The following is a 16,018-nucleotide window of genomic DNA, read 5'->3' as shown; positions in this document are numbered from 1 at the left end:
CTGTAAGACCTTCGTTCATCTTCAGAGCACAAATTAAGATATTTTTGATGAAATCCGAGAGATTTCTGACCCTTCATAAAGAGCAACACAACTACCACATTCAAGAAATTGTTGAATAAAGTCTTTATTTTTGTTTTCACAAAAAATATTCTCATTCTCATTCACTGATGTTACATGGACTAATTTACATAGTCCTTTCTACATTTCTTGGCCTTGAACATGTCAGTCGCGTTGCTGTTTATGGAGGTTCAGAAAGTTCTCGGATTTCATAAAAAATATCTTAATTTGTGTTCCGAAGATGAACAAAGGTCTTACGGGTTTAGAACGACATGAGGGTGAGTAATTTGATTACTCACTTAATGATTGACAAAGGCCCCCCTGGCCTTTGTCAATCATGGCCTCCTAATAATCCCCATTTGAGGAGAGACCCCCCACCCCCCCACATGATTGTAAAGCGCCTTGGGTGTACAACAATACACAATAAAGCGCTGTATAAATGCATCATTCATTCATTCATTCATTAATGACAATTTAAATTTTTGGGTGAATTAACCCTTTAAAGTGTGAGTTTTCAGAGATACAAAATGCAATACATCTTTCAATGAAGAAATAAAATAATCAGGGTTTAGATTAATTTGGAGGTGACTAAATGATGACGAAATGTTCATTTTGGGTGAACTTGAAGTCTTGAAAATGCCCTTTTGTGTACCGTAGAGTTATTGAACCGTTGCTAAAACTGTAAACGTTGTTTAACCTTTAAACTGTGCTGATTAATTTCTCTGGGGCTCAGTGTTTATGTATTGTGGTAAATGCTTTATTCGCATTTATACTCCCTCTCATTGGATCTCAAGAGCAGAATGCTTATTTAAGTTCATGCACTGAGTGCGTCTCACTTCCTTCTTCAGTGGGAGCCGCATCGTATGATCTCCCCATCCAGTATGCCACGCTCTCTAGGGCAATGGCAAGACCCAGCAGCCTGCTCTTGTCCCGCTCCAAGAGCCTGAGTAACTCCAACCCTGACCTGGCCTCAACTCCAGCCACCCCTGACGAGGAGGTGCAGAGAATCATCGGCAGCAAGGTGGGCGGCTCTTCCTCTGTCTTCTGATTGGTTGTTACTGCAGTGTGGCCACTCTGTCCTATATTATTTCTACCTTGCCTATGCAGGTAAAAGGAAATGAGTATTAAAAGAAGCACTTTAAGTGATAGCTGCTGTTATTGTTGTTGTCTTTTAAACAGTCAGTTTCTGTTTTCTCTATTGTTGGGGGAAAACGAATCAATAAAATAAAATCTAATAGTAAAGTTATTTTACAACAAATTGGATTAACTAATCATTAATCAGTGTCATCACTTCGCAAAACAAAGCTATTTCTATGAAAAAAATAAATGCTGAAAATGTTGCATTGAAGAAAAAAAAAACAGATTAGCAGATTCATCAAAATCGTTAAATAGTTTTTCTCTTACTGTCTTGTGCTGGAGCTGCAGGCTCAGAGATTGACTGTGAGATGTTTCCTGTGCTAGCTGTTGATTGCTCTGCTAATAATTGTGCTGTTTTTGCTATGGTACTGCTGTTCTTACCCTCTCCTCTCCTTCACTGTGCCCTGATTGTCTCCCACCCTCCTCTAAATTAATTATTGTTCCTGCACTTCGTCCCCTCCCTGTGGCACCTGTATGTGGCTGTTCTGCCTCCCCTGTGTTGCACTGTGGTGTGTGTTTGTGTCGTCGGTGGATAAGCAGGGGATAGACCGCTCACATTCCTGGGTAAACTCTGCTTACGCTCCAGGGGGCTCAAGGACAGTGCTCCGTCGGAACCCCAACTCCAGCTGTGAGCTCAAGCAGGTGCCAATCAAACCTACACCCTAATGTCCCTCTCTACTGCCTCAAACCATACACCCGAATATAACCTGTAGCCTCAGACCCTTTTACTCCTCATAAACTTTTAGCCATAACATTTTTTTGTACCACCTCAATCTCTACAACCAAATATAACCTTTTATTCTCTGAAAACATACAACCTAACATGACCTGTTACGGTCTCTGTCTCAGTGCAGCTTGTTACCATCTCAAACCTTTAACCCTAACATTACTTGTTACTGTCTGAAACTCTTAACCCTTACATTACTTGTTACTATTTTAAACTTTTAACAGTAACATTCCTTATCACTGTCTTAAACCTTTAACCCTAACATTACTAGTTATTGTCTCAAACCTTTAACCCTAGCATTACTTGTTACTGTCTCAAACCTCTAACTCTAACATTACTTGTTACTGTCTCAAACTCTTAACCCTTACTTTACTTGTTACAATTCTAAACTTTAAACGGTAACATTCTTATCACTGTCTTAAACCTTTAACCCTAACATTACTTGTTACTGTCTCATTTAACCCTGACATTACTTGTTACTGTCTCAAACCCTTAACCCTTACATTACTTATTACTATTTTAAACTTTTAAAATTATCATTACTTAATACTGTCTGAACAAGTTAACCTTTACATTACATATTACTGTATCAAACCTTTTACTCAAGCATAGTTACTGTCTCAAACTTTTAACCCTAACAATACTTTTTACTGTCTCAAACATTTAACCATAAGTTTCATTATCACTGTCTCAAACCTTTAACCCTAACATTACTTGTTACTGTCTCAAATCCTTAACAGTAACATTACTTGTTACTGTCTTAATTAACCCTAACATTGCATGTTACTCTCAAACCCTTAACCCTGTCTTTACTTGTCGCTGTCTCAAACCCTTAACCCAACATGACTTGTTAGTGTCCCAAACTCTACCCAAATTAGTTTTACTGTCCCCTACACCCTAATTCCCCTTTCTCAACTTTTATATGCTAAAATGCTAAGTCCATATTCCAGCCCTACACCATGTCATCCTGTATGCTCTTATTGCATTCACTCTGGTATTACTTCTGTAATCAAACTCCGTAATCTTCTGCCAGTTCTTCTGCTGCTGTCCATTTGGCTTTATTTTTATGTATGTTTGTCTGTGTCTGAGGATGTGTGCGCATTTGTGTAGAAAGTTGCGTTCATGCCTCCTCCTTTTCATCAACCACCTCATCTCTCTTGCCTTCGTGTGCTGTACTTCTCTTGCCTGTCAAACTTGGTAGAAGTCTAGTTACCAACAATACCAACAACATTACATGCCTCTTGCAGTGATGGAGCAACAAAACCTAGGTTACATATGCAATGTTTCACCCAATGCAATTAACTACTTCAATGTCACCTCAATATGATTAGATCCTCCCTTACATTATTTCATGTATTCGGTTATTTCTTTGGTGCATAGCCATGTAATAAGTCGGGTAACCACAAAATAAACCCCTTAAGGATTATACAGGACCTCAATCATGTTGTCAGGGTTTATTTTGCATTGATGACCGGGTGACTGTACATTATCCCTAACATAGCATGGATTACGTTTCATTATTTTAAATTTGTAAAAGGATCTGGATTGGTGTATGTCGCAGGCATTGTCTTATCCCTCTTCCCTCGTTTTTTTCTTCTTATCTTTCTGTCTTCCATTCTTCATCATCATCTTCATTGTCATCATCATCATCACCACCACCATTGCTCTGTGTTCACCCACTGGTCTACAGGCCAGTGAGCGTCCCTGTAATCGCATGTCTGCCTTCATCGAGACTGCCTCCATTCTCTGTCCTCCCTCCAGGCAGATCGCCAAGAAGGTAGAGCACATGCTCATTTACTCACCCGTGCACTCTCCTCCTATTCATTAATTTGTTCCTTCATTCACTCATTTATGTACTCGCTCATTCATTGAGCCACTTCATCTTGTTCATGCACACATATTACTACTATTTCAAAGTAGTCTGCCTTCATTGTGTGTGTGCATTTGTGTGGTTGTGTTCTGTATGGATATTTTGTAATATACTTATTTTTGTAATGCTCTCTGCGTTCAGTTACTTCATGAAGAGCTGGTTCTCCAGTGGGTGGTGAGCACCAGTACCGTGAGAGAGGCGTCTCTACAGCAGGCCTGGTTCTTCTTCCAGCTCATGGTCAGTAGGCCTCCAACCTTTTACATTTACTGTACTGTACATCAGTAACTAAAGTCAAGCCATATTTATTTCTATAGCACTTCATACGATACAGATTGTTTCAGAGCAGCTTCATAATAATAAAACAGGTATTAAGTGTTGATGTTATAAAAATAAAAAAGCAGCTCTACTTTAGTTCAATATCAGTGTCACTGTTGCAAAGTTCATTGCATGAAACGAAATGAACTCAATTCAACTATAAAGCAGCTCTACAGAAGACAATAGTACCATTATTCAGCTCAAGTCAGTGTCAGTTCAGTAGCAGTGTCTTTGTTGCAAGTTTAGTGCCATTTTCCAGCTCAATTTGGTTCTCATCTGGTAGAGTTAGTGCAGTCAAATCGATAAGATTACTGAATATTACGGAGCCCCGCACATGACATTGAGGAAAAAAATTTAAAATCTTTCACACAACATAATTAAAAAAAAACTTGTTTTACTAAATTGTGCACATGATATAATAATTTATTCCCTCGTTTTAAGTAAACCTTGTGCACAAGGTAATAATTTGGTCCCTCGTTTTACTAAATCGTGGCTACGTTTTAGTTAAACCAAATCAGAGCAAACAAATTATATTGTACACACTATTTACTTAAAATGAGAGGAATGAGCTATTAAATTGTGCTTACAATTTAGTAAAACGAGAATTGGTTATGATGTGCGCACAATTGACTATTTTTGAGCTCTGAACAATATAAATAGTCTCTTAACTGTCTTTTAATTTTCAATTAAAGGGCTAGTTCAACCAAAATAATAAAAATGCTGTCATTTACTTACCATCTTGTCAATAAAAAATGTAGAATTTTTATTTTTGAGTGAGCTGTCCCTTTAACCCTTAAATGCATACCTCGGGTCTTTAGCAACCCGGGACATCGTTCTCTACCCTCTCCCTCCTTCATTTTTTTAAAGTTAGACATCAACTTTCTTAGTATTCCTCAATCTATTCATTATAAACAATATAACAAGAAAAAAATAGCAAAATATAAAAGAATGCCTGTTTTCTGATTCATTTTTTGTAAAAATTGTATAGGGTCGCTAGAGACCCGAGGTATGTAAATGTGTAAGTATTTTTTCCTGCACAACTATATTTACATATCTGATGACTCAATATGTGCAATGCATATTTTTTCCTCAAGGTGGCACTGTTTGAGACACAGTGATGATGTGATGTTTCACTCATAATTACCGCAGGCATAAAACAAACAAACAAACAAAAATTGAACTGGTTTTGAATGGCTTTACTGCAGAGCAATTACTATACGTAATGAAATATAAACATCACTGTCATTTGATTCTGGATGTGGTGAATAAGCTGCCAGTGATCAAAATATTGAATATGAAGCCATTGAAAACGATAGTTTTGAGAATATGGTTGAGATCGTGAATATGAGGCAGATGCTGAATGTACTGTGGAAGTGCGCTCTGACGATGACAGCGATGGTAAAATCATCTGCTCAAATTGAACCCTTTTAAGTTTCAAAAGGAAACGAAATATGCTTTATTTTATTCTTCTGTAATTGTTCTTAAAATATCAAGATAATTTTTTGCTATTTCAGCAGTTAGAGATCCATCCGTGCTGGATATATAGGTCCGGGTCGCTAAAGACCCGAATATGTAATAATGATTGGCGAAACATTCATGCTTTTAAGGGTTAATAGTCCCACATATAGTTTGACTGAATTATTTCTATAATTTCTAGTCATGCAGGTTTTGAAAAACCTTGTGTTTGGTGAGTTTTTAAGGCAGAATCAAAGCTTCAGATGGTATCACTCATTTTTCTGTGTGTGATAACAGGTGAAGAGCATGTCCCATCATCTGTTCCTGTCCTCACGCCTGGACATGCCCCGACGCCAGCGCTTCCCAGACCGCTTTGTGGATGACATCGCTGCCTTAGTGTGTGCCATCAGTGCAGACATAGCCAGCAGATATCACAAGGTAAAAGAGTAGCAGATCTCATTTTACTGAACACAGACCTCATGTAGATAAGGGGATGTGTGAGACTTTATGGTGGTTAATACTCTGTTTTATGACTGTTTACTCTTGTTATGAATCAACAGGATGCATGCTTATCTTTGTCTGAACCAATATCTGTGCATTTCAGGATGTCGAGCTCGTGGACAGGTTAAACAGCAGCTTGGCCTTTTTCCTCAATGACCTGCTGTCTCTCATGGACAGAGGCTTTGTTTTCAACCTCATCCGCTCGTATTATAAGCAGGTGCGTGCACAAACACAGAAGCACACATTTTAAAATGCTTTCAGTGTGTTTGAGTAGTGTAGTCTGAATATATGATGCTCTTATCCATAGTTTTATCATCATTTGATGAATTTCTTCTGCCATGATCACTAGACTTTGTACACATAAAATGTAAAACGCACACTAGTGCGCATAGTGCCTGGTTTACATGGATTGCAAGTGGTTTAGTGAACAAGACACATGCAGAGGTGAGGTGCAGCTGTGAATTCACCCTAGAAACTTTCGTGACAGATTACAGTTTGGTGCATTTCGGTCTTCAGATTAATAATAAGCTCCACACAGCACAGAGCCCCAGCTCTCTGACAGCGCTGAGGATGGACTTCATACGGATCGTCTGCAGTCACGAGCACTACGTCACCCTGAACCTGCCCTGCGCCACCCTCAGTCCCCCCGCGTCCCCCTCACCCTCCACATCCTCCACCACCTCTCAGGTACACACACACACAAACTAACACAGTCTTTCATACTAGCTCACTTTCGGTTACTCTTAGATGAATGTTTCAGCTACAAGTCAAGCTATCACAGAAAATAGCTTGACTTTTGGCTTAGTTTTTTACAAAAACAGAAATTGTTGTTATCATAAATGTGTGGGGCTTTCTGTGTAGGGTGCAGATTCTGTTTGACTTGATTATATCTAGACCTTCATGACCACATGACTTTCATGACCACATTCACACAATCAATACAAGGGAAATGACGTGCAGGGAAATTATGTAATTATCTATTAAGCTTTTTTACTTTTTCCAGAATAATACACCACAGTTCAGAAGTTTGAAAAGATTTTTTTAAATATTTTTGAATAATATGCTATATATAAAATGCTCAAGAAAGGCTGCATTGATTAAAAAAAAAAATTGTTAAAAACATATTTGTTCACAGCCATTACTCCAGTCTTTAGTTATGCTGATTAGCTGGTCAAGAAACATTTCTGAGTTCAGAGCTGGACTTGTATCTATCCCTGAACGTTCATTTAATTCTTCACCTCAGACTGTGATTATGTGTGGGGGATGTTAATTAGAATTAGACAGATTTACTTTACTCCTCCAGCTTGACTAGTTCAGTTTTGTGGAATTTGGCAATAATTACATGTTTGTTTTGTTCCACTCTTGAGAGCTGGATGTTCATGCTTTCTTGAGTGGATTAGACCGAGTGCTCTTCTCCAAATGTGTATATAAACTGACCACATTCTCATACTCCACAGAAATCTAGTGTCAGTGCTGTAGAGTTTCCTGATTTGTTTGTAATTGTGCGTTGGAGTGTTTCTCACTGTAGAGTTTAAATCCTGTCATGATGGATGTTATGTTTCTGTCTGCTGACTGTCTGCCATACAGCCACATTATGTCAAGCTGGACACACTCAGTGGAATCCTCTTAGGGAATAATTGCACGTCACTTTATTATGGCAGAGCTGAAGCAGGCATTTTCTGTGTGTTCTCTTGTAGAGCTCAGCGTTCTCCTGTCATGTTCAGGATCAGGGTGTGGTCAGCATGTTCGAACTGTCGGTGCCATTCCGCCAGCAGCATTTTCTTTCTGGTCTGCTGTTGGCTGAGCTGTCACTCATCCTGGAGCCAGATGGAGAGGGGTGAGAAACGCTCTTACGCTCACACACTCAAGTATTTTACTAGGGAGACACATATAGACATTTCCAGCTTATGTCAGTAGCTGATTGCTTTCATCTTATGGTCAAAGTACTGATTTATAATATTCACAATTAAACAAATGTGTTCGAAACAATTCCCAGAATTTTAGAAATCAGTAGAAATAATGGTAAAATATCATAGTTCACAATGCCAATTTCGATATCATATTTAAACACTACGATACATTACTGTACATGAGTTTTACCTGATGTTTTTGTCCCGATTTAGAATCTGGAGTCAATGCTAGTTGCCGAAAGTTAGAGTCAGTCTGCAGATTTTGAGCAGTTGACAGATTTCACAGAAAAATCACGTAGTGTATAATGAACTCAGACTATGATTTTTACTTTTAGCTTCAGACTATGATTCCATCCAGTTGGAGGATATCAAACATGCTTGGCACATTTTAGAACATATGAAGAGTTCATTTGCAAAAACCGATAAACGCCACTTTAAAAAAAAAAAGAATGATTGCCATGCATTATTCTCCACATATAGCGCGATCTGAACACTAAACACATTTTGTCAAAAAAGCTGGTTTTGTCCACTTTCAAGGCATCACGAGTTCACGTTTTACTGTAGAAGCCGACAAGCGCCCTTGTTGTTTTTGAACAGAAGCCGACAAGTCCATTTTAGCGAATCAGCGCGCTGAATTCGCTGTTCACTTTGAAAGGACGTGCTAGCTGAGAGGAGTTTTGTCAAAGCTGACTAAAAGTGATCGAGGATGGATAATTTCGACGAACTTGATGAACCTGTGATATCTTCTTCAGGGCGAAAAAGGAAAATAAAAGCTGAAATGTTTCACGGAACCTTGCAAAAGCAGCGCGTTACAATGGTGAGGGAAAAGCTCGGTGTATTGCGTGTAATCACATCCATACAGTTTATGATCACAACAACAACAACGTTTGTCAGACATCTACATTGGCATCTGAGGAGATCACAAAGATTAAACGAGTGTTTTTTTAAACTCTAAAACATGAAATGTGGAGTTATCTGCTTTTGCCAAAAAACGACTGTTGGAGTTATCTGCTTTTGCTATCCGCTTGTTAAGTCTGACGTCACGCGTCACTGCTTCCGTGTCCAAACTCACTACGCTCTATCAGATACCACGAGAAAACAACAAAAGGTGCTAATATACACTCACAACGTGATATAATACTACCAAAAAAAATTGTAATCCTAATCTTTAACTCCATACCGAAATCCCAGATAGCCAGACAATGAAAATATAAATATAAATAAATAAATATAAAAATTATTTGTGTTTGGGACGCTGTGAGCATGAAGCCTGTAGTGTAGACCGTAAGTTTGAAAACGTTTAGCTTAAATGTTTAATATGAATAAACAGTGCTCATAAACGGCTGCTGAGGTAGTATTCTCAAGTGAAGCGAGTTGAGGCTTGGACCCGGAAACAGCGCTTCTTACGTCACCACTTAACAACCGAATAAAACAAACTTTCAATATGTAAAAAAAACATGCTTTCAATTAACTTTAATTTTGTAAATTACCTGTATTTGTTTAAGTTATTATTACTTAATCAAAACAACCCAACTGCAGTTTGATTGATATTACTTGGAATGCGCAATAAAAAACAAACGTGATTTCTGAAAAAAAAAAATAATTAAGTTATCGGTTTTTGCAAATGAACACTTCATATATTGTTCTATGCGAGTCGTTTTGTGTATGATCAATTTTTCTCTGTAACCATTTATAAAGTTGACGTGTGTGGTGTCTAGTGTTTCTAAATCTGTTCAAATAAAATCTGTTTAGTGTATTCCAGCCTTAAAGGAAATATGCTGATGAACACTCCTTTGTTTAAACATGTTAAATATTAATATAAATATTAATGGTATTGAATAAAAACAATAACATGTATCCTTCAAGTATTTCTGAGTGAAGGAAATATTTCTTCAACTTTTGTCTGTCAATTTTCCAAGTAAACAGTATGTGATCAATTACAAGCTATAGAAAAAAATATTACAAATGAATGATACAGTACTTGAAGTTTTTAAAAAATATTAGTATATTTTACGTGTTTGAAGCCATTTAGTTTCATATTTCACCCTTAAAGGGATAGTTCACCCCAAAATTAAAAAAAAAAATTAGCCCATGATTTACTCACCCTCCAGCCATCCCAGGCGAATATGACTTTCTTCTTTCAAACGAATACAGTACATTAAAAAATGTCCTGGCTCTTCCAAGCTTTATAATGGCAGTGAATGGGGGTCGAGATTTTGAAGCACAATAAACTAAATGCACTTAATAAACAAAATAAATGCACTTTTTTGGGCTTCAAAATCTCGACCCCCATTCACTGCTATTATAAAGCTTGGAGGAGCCAGGACATTTTTTAATATAACTCTGATTGTATTTGTCTGAAAGAAGAAAGTCATACACACCTAGTATGGCTTGAGGGTGAGTAAATCAAGCAGTATTTTTCATTTTTGAGTGAACTATCCCTTTAAATTAGCACAGAAAAAAACTTTGAACTGCTTTTATAAATGGGACTTTAAAAATGCATAGATTCCAACACCTCAAATCACATCTCACATCTTTCTCAGTGTGTTCTTCCTACACAAGAAGGCCATTAGTGCGCTGCATTCTCTGCTGTGCAGTCACGATGCGGACCCCCGCTACACAGACCCCCAGGTCCGCTCGCACATCGCCCAGCTCTACCTGCCACTCATCCCCATCGTCATGGAGACGCTGGCCCAGCTTCACGACTTCACCGGTTAGTGAGACCCTGTGAGCCGAGCGCCCACAGTAGAGCAGACTGCTTATCTCTGCGGTTATTTATATAAACTCTGTTTATGAGTTGAATAGTCTTTTAAAGGTCAGTGCTCCACAGTCATTAAAAACTGAACAAAAGAACCATTTCAGCCGAGATCTGTATCTCTCCACCTTTGTGTGTCCCAGACACGTCCCCACAGCGTGTACGTCAAGCCTCGGCGCTCGTCGACGATAGCGACCCAGACAACGGCACCATCAGCCAGTCTGTTGCCATGGCGATAGCTGGCTCACCACTCCCCCATTCCAAAGCCAACCCCTTCACTCTGCCGTCCGTGGTGAGTACCTGCTCACTGACCACTGTTTATAACTCATGGTATGAATATGAATGAAGGTTGTGAAGTGTTCAAATATTTTGAACAGTAGTGTATAGTATGTTTAGGTGAACCTTTTTGAAAGAAGTATCTTATGGCTGCATTTGTTTGATCAAAAATAGAGTAAAATTGTGAAATATTATCGCAATTTAAAATAACTGTTTTTTATTTTAATACAATACATTGTAAAATGTAATTTATTCCAGTGATGAATCTTCAGCATCATTACTCCAGTCTTCAGTGTCACATGATCCTTCAGAAATCATTCTAACTGATTTGCTGCTCAAGAAACAGTTATTATTATCATCAATGTTGAAAACAGTTGTGCTGCTTAATATTTTTGTGAAAGCTGATTTTTTTTTTTTTTTGATAATTAGAAAGTTAAAAATCACAGCATTTATTTGAAATATAAATATTTTCTTAATAATGCCACACAAAAAAATTACCCCAAATTTGAAAACGATTTGTCATTATTTTTCTTCCATAGTGCCAGTGACCCATTCATATTAAGCCTTGGTGTTCATGCAGGTAATGCAGGTTCAAGTCTGGCCTGCAACATGCCCTAATCATGCTCCCCTAAGTACTTTCACAGTACAGTACTTTCTTCTTTTTTTATCTAAAAAGTCCCAAATTTAAAAACGGTATTTTTCTTATTTTTCAGAAATAAGCTATATTTATGCTCATAAAGTTTCCACATAATGTTCCAATGCTGTTGTTCTAGTGGAATAAATAGAAAAGGCAAACAACATAAATAGAATTACTTGTGTTAATTCATGGATTTCTGGAATTTTCCCTCACATTCATCTGAATGAGGTCACAGCTGCAGTGTCTTAATATCACCACTAGAGGAGCCCTTCATATGGATCCTGTCCATTCTGTTGGCTGCAGTACTGCTCTCCACCAATAGAGGGGGAATTACTGTGTACTCTTTGCTCTGAAATACACCAAATAATGATCTTTAAAAAAGCATCATATGACCCCTTTAATATTAATATTAATGGCTTGTGTGCGGCTGAGGGAATGAGGATCATGTGTGTCTAAGTGTTTATTGTACATATGGGTGTGTAAGGACATCCTCTGTATATGTCTGTCCCAAACAGGCTGCCAGATGTGATGTCTAATCGGTCGGCTTTGTGGTGTTTTGTCTGCGTGAGTGTAAATGTGTTTTTGTTTGTTTCTTCTTCAGGCGGGCCGTCAGTGTAGTGCCCTCTCTACCGAGTGCAGCAGGATGCTGCTGGTTTGTTTCCTGTGGGTGTTGAAGAATACAGATGCTGGGCTGTTGGAGCGCTGGGTCTCAGACCTGTCTGTGCCACAAATCAACCGCTTGCTTGATCTTCTTCACCTCTGTCTGTCCTGTTTCGAATACAAGGTACATCCACATGCCCTTCTCAGTAATGACTATTTGGTATTTAGAAACATTGTCCATTCAGTCATGGTGAGGTACTGAAGAGTTTAGGAGGATTGATAACGGTTTTATCTTAAATACCAACGAAGCAATAAGAGTAAAATGCAGGTCAATCAAACATCATGTTGCACCTGTTGCTTTGCTTAGACTCCCAAAGGATATGCATATCCTTCCGAACACTTTTTAAAATCTTGGAAAATCAGTGAATTTGAAATTGAAAAGCTTTTAAAGGCTTTTTTTAGGACTGGTTAGTATGTATACTAATAATACCATATTTATTTGCAAACATTACATTATTAAAAAATAAATAAATATATGTATATATATATATATACACATTTTTTTTTTTTTTTACAAAAATAATGTTTAAGAAATAAATAATGTTTTATAACTTGAAAATGCAATATATAAAACATGTTCTTGCAGTTTGGGATCATTGCATTCAACTTTCGACTTTTCTTTTCTTTGTTTTTTTCTTTTTTTAATAAATCTTCCACAATGTAATTATTTACAAAGAGGCTGTGTTGAGGATATGCCAGTTTAAACCTATATTTGGCTGAACATCCTGTTTAATTCCAAGGCCCAGAGAAAGGGTGGAAAATTTTATTATTTTTGGTACAAAACCTTTACTAACATTGTATACGAGGACCACGGGGGGGGATATGGTAAAAAATATGACATGACCTCTTTCAAATTCAAAAAATAACTTGGAACTGTAATTTTGGAAGTCATTTCTTATGTTACTCCATTTCCTCTGACACATTCAGGAATTTTTGCTTTATATAGTGCATTTTAGTGTTGCATGTTGACAAGTTTTTGATCATTCTGTTCATTGTGCCTCTTCTCAGGGAAAGAAAGCCCTGCAGAGGATAAACAGTCTGACCTTTAAGAAGTCTCAGGACATGAAGGCCCGTCTGGAGGAGGCCATACTGGGCACCATCGGAGCAAGACAGGAGATGGTCCGTCGCTGCAGAGGTACAACGGACGCTCTGTTGGTATCTGCGAGTACATGTCAAAGCATTGAATTTGGCATTCACCTCTGTTCCTGTGCGTTCCTCAGAGCGCAGTCCTTACGGAGGTCAGGAGAACGTCCGCTGGAGGAAAAACGTCACTCACTGGAGACAGAACGCAGACAGAGTGGACAAGTGTGTCTTTTTGCCTCTTCTCTCACTGAATATCTTTTTGTTGCTGTTTACATTCACTGGACATCTGAATGATGTTGCTCTAGCTGTCTGTCGATTTAATGAAGCACACAATCACTGGCTACACATACAGTTGTGTGTGTGTGTGTGTGTGTGTGTGTGTGTCATATGGGCACTATGAATAGCTTACTGTAAACACTGTCTCTGTGCAGAACCAAGGCAGAGTTGGAGCAGGAGTCGGTAGTGGATGGAAACTTGGCGACAGAAGCTGCTCTCATAGCCCTGGACACACTGGAGATCATTGTCAAAGTAAAGCAGACTTTGTGACTCATTTGAATGCATTAACTACAAATACCATGTGTTACGACATGCGTCATTTTCACATAGTTCATAAGTGTTTGTGCGTGTTTTTGCATCAGACGGTGGTAATGTCAGAGCTGAAGGAGAGTGTTTTGGGTGGTGTGCTGAGAGTCCTCCTCTACAGTATGGCAGGAAACCAGAGCGCCCTCTTCCTGCAGCACTGCTTCAGCACACAGAGAGCTTTGGTCTACAAGGTTTGTGTCTGTTGTTAGCAGAGCTTGTTAATCCCTAACACTAATTACTGAACACCAATCCTGCACTAGGGTAATTTGACAAAATAGCCAGAATTTTCATATCAATGCATGCCTAAAATATTTCCATTTGGAATTTGCGTAAATTGCATTAAATAAGTGTTTGTTTAGATCTTACTAATTACTGAACACCGGTTCAAAACCCATCTTATTTAAAATCATTAAATTCTATCACATGCACGCTACCATTCATTTTTGAAATAAGTCTCTTTTGCTTACCAAGGCTGCATTTATTTGATGAAAAATACAGCAAATATTGTTGAATATTAGTACAATTTAAAATGACTGTTTTCTATTTGAATATATTTTAGAATGTAATTTATTCCTGTGATCAAAGCTGAATTTTCAGCGTCATTACTCCAGTCTTCAGTGTCACATGATCCTTCAGAAATCATTCTAATATGCTGATTTGATGCTTAAGAAACGTTTCTTATTATTATAAAAAAAAAGTATTAATATTTTTTAAATAGAAATGTTTTGTAACAACATGTATAAATGTGTGTTTGCTCTCACTTTTGACCAAATGTGTCCTTGCAGAATAAAAACTAGTGCTGTCAAATGATTAATCGCGATTAATCGCATCCAAAATAAAAGTTTTTTGTTTACATAATATATGTGTGTGTGCTGTGTATATTTATTATGTATATATAAATACACACGCATGCATATGTATATATTTCAGAAAAATGTTGTTTATATATTCAATAGAATTATATTAATATTAATATAAATATATAAATGTAAATACATGTAAATATTTTCAAAATATATACTGTTTGTGTGTGTATTTATATATACATTATAAATATACACAGTACACAGCACTAATAAAAACATTATTTTCTTTAAAAAAAAAAAAAAACATTTAAAATATTACTGATCTTAAACTTTTGAACTGTAGTGAACTTTTGAACTTGGTCCTTCCACTGGCAATTAAAGAACCCCATGTCACTCCATCACTTCTAAAAAAACACAGTAGCAGCTATATAGAATAGAATAGAATAGATTTTATTGTCATTGTTTTAAACAACAAAAGACTGTTTAGCAGCTCACAGGGTTTTGGCATAATAGACAAACATAAATAGATGCAAATAAAAAAATAAAATAGACAAGAAGAAAGGTATACCAAAGGGTAGTATATACAATGGTTAGTGCAAGTTATTGTAGTGCACACTGGAGCAAATTAAACAAGAAGAAGCAGCCTGGCAATCACCGACAACATTCTTTCATTGTTACAATGAGATTGTGCAGACTTGTACCTCTCACATTTTCTTAAGAAATGTAAATACATAGTTCTTCACGCTGTTTGTGTATTTTTTGAAAATCATTGTCATTAAATAAAACAAACTTGAATCTGTAAGACCTTCCCTTGTTGTTCAGGTTAGCCTTGTGTACATATTATTTTGACAGTTCACAAAGGAAATTGTAGAAGAAACTAAGCTTTGAACGTGTGTTTCTGTAGTTCCCAGAGATGCTGTTTGAGGAGGACACAGAGCTCTGTGCCGATCTGTGTTTGCGGTTGCTGCGGCACTGCAGCAGCAGCGTGAGCTCCGTACGCAGCCACGCCAGCGCCTCCCTCTACCTGCTCATGAGACAGAACTTTGAGATCGGCAACGTAAGGCACAATGTCACTTTAAACTCCTAACCTTGATTCAGCTTTCCCTACATATAGAGGAGAAATATGATCAACTCTATCCTGTCTTTTCGCCTGTTCTGTAGAATTTCGCCCGTGTCAAGATGCAGGTTACCATGTCTCTGTCTTCACTCGTGGGAACCTCGACGAAGTTCAATGAAGAGCATTTGCG

The 16,018-nt window shown here is 37.6% G+C and overlaps 1 protein-coding gene across 1 annotated transcript in view; it reads left to right on the top strand.

Moving 5' to 3' along the window:
• The window catches only part of LOC107703354 (dedicator of cytokinesis protein 7-like), a 76,603-nt gene that overhangs the window by 34,250 nt on the left and 26,335 nt on the right, over nucleotides 1–16,018 (top strand). Inside the window, exons 22-38 of the mRNA XM_016505946.1 lie at nucleotides 906–1,078; nucleotides 1,735–1,836; nucleotides 3,612–3,698; nucleotides 3,933–4,028; nucleotides 5,859–5,999; nucleotides 6,166–6,279; nucleotides 6,579–6,749; nucleotides 7,760–7,899; nucleotides 10,516–10,685; nucleotides 10,871–11,019; nucleotides 12,242–12,424; nucleotides 13,309–13,435; nucleotides 13,521–13,605; nucleotides 13,815–13,911; nucleotides 14,022–14,156; nucleotides 15,676–15,828; nucleotides 15,933–16,018. Of these exons, the coding sequence (XP_016361432.1) occupies nucleotides 906–1,078; nucleotides 1,735–1,836; nucleotides 3,612–3,698; nucleotides 3,933–4,028; nucleotides 5,859–5,999; nucleotides 6,166–6,279; nucleotides 6,579–6,749; nucleotides 7,760–7,899; nucleotides 10,516–10,685; nucleotides 10,871–11,019; nucleotides 12,242–12,424; nucleotides 13,309–13,435; nucleotides 13,521–13,605; nucleotides 13,815–13,911; nucleotides 14,022–14,156; nucleotides 15,676–15,828; nucleotides 15,933–16,018 (2,209 nt within the window). The remainder of the gene's footprint in view (nucleotides 1–905; nucleotides 1,079–1,734; nucleotides 1,837–3,611; nucleotides 3,699–3,932; nucleotides 4,029–5,858; nucleotides 6,000–6,165; nucleotides 6,280–6,578; nucleotides 6,750–7,759; nucleotides 7,900–10,515; nucleotides 10,686–10,870; nucleotides 11,020–12,241; nucleotides 12,425–13,308; nucleotides 13,436–13,520; nucleotides 13,606–13,814; nucleotides 13,912–14,021; nucleotides 14,157–15,675; nucleotides 15,829–15,932) is intronic.

This window comes from Sinocyclocheilus anshuiensis, unplaced genomic scaffold (assembly GCF_001515605.1).
Source record: "Sinocyclocheilus anshuiensis isolate Anshui unplaced genomic scaffold, SAMN03320099.WGS_v1.1 scaffold58, whole genome shotgun sequence".
NCBI lineage: Eukaryota > Metazoa > Chordata > Actinopteri > Cypriniformes > Cyprinidae > Sinocyclocheilus > Sinocyclocheilus anshuiensis.
Note: the sequence above shows the minus strand (reverse complement) of the source record. Positions and strands in the feature narration are given on the sequence as shown.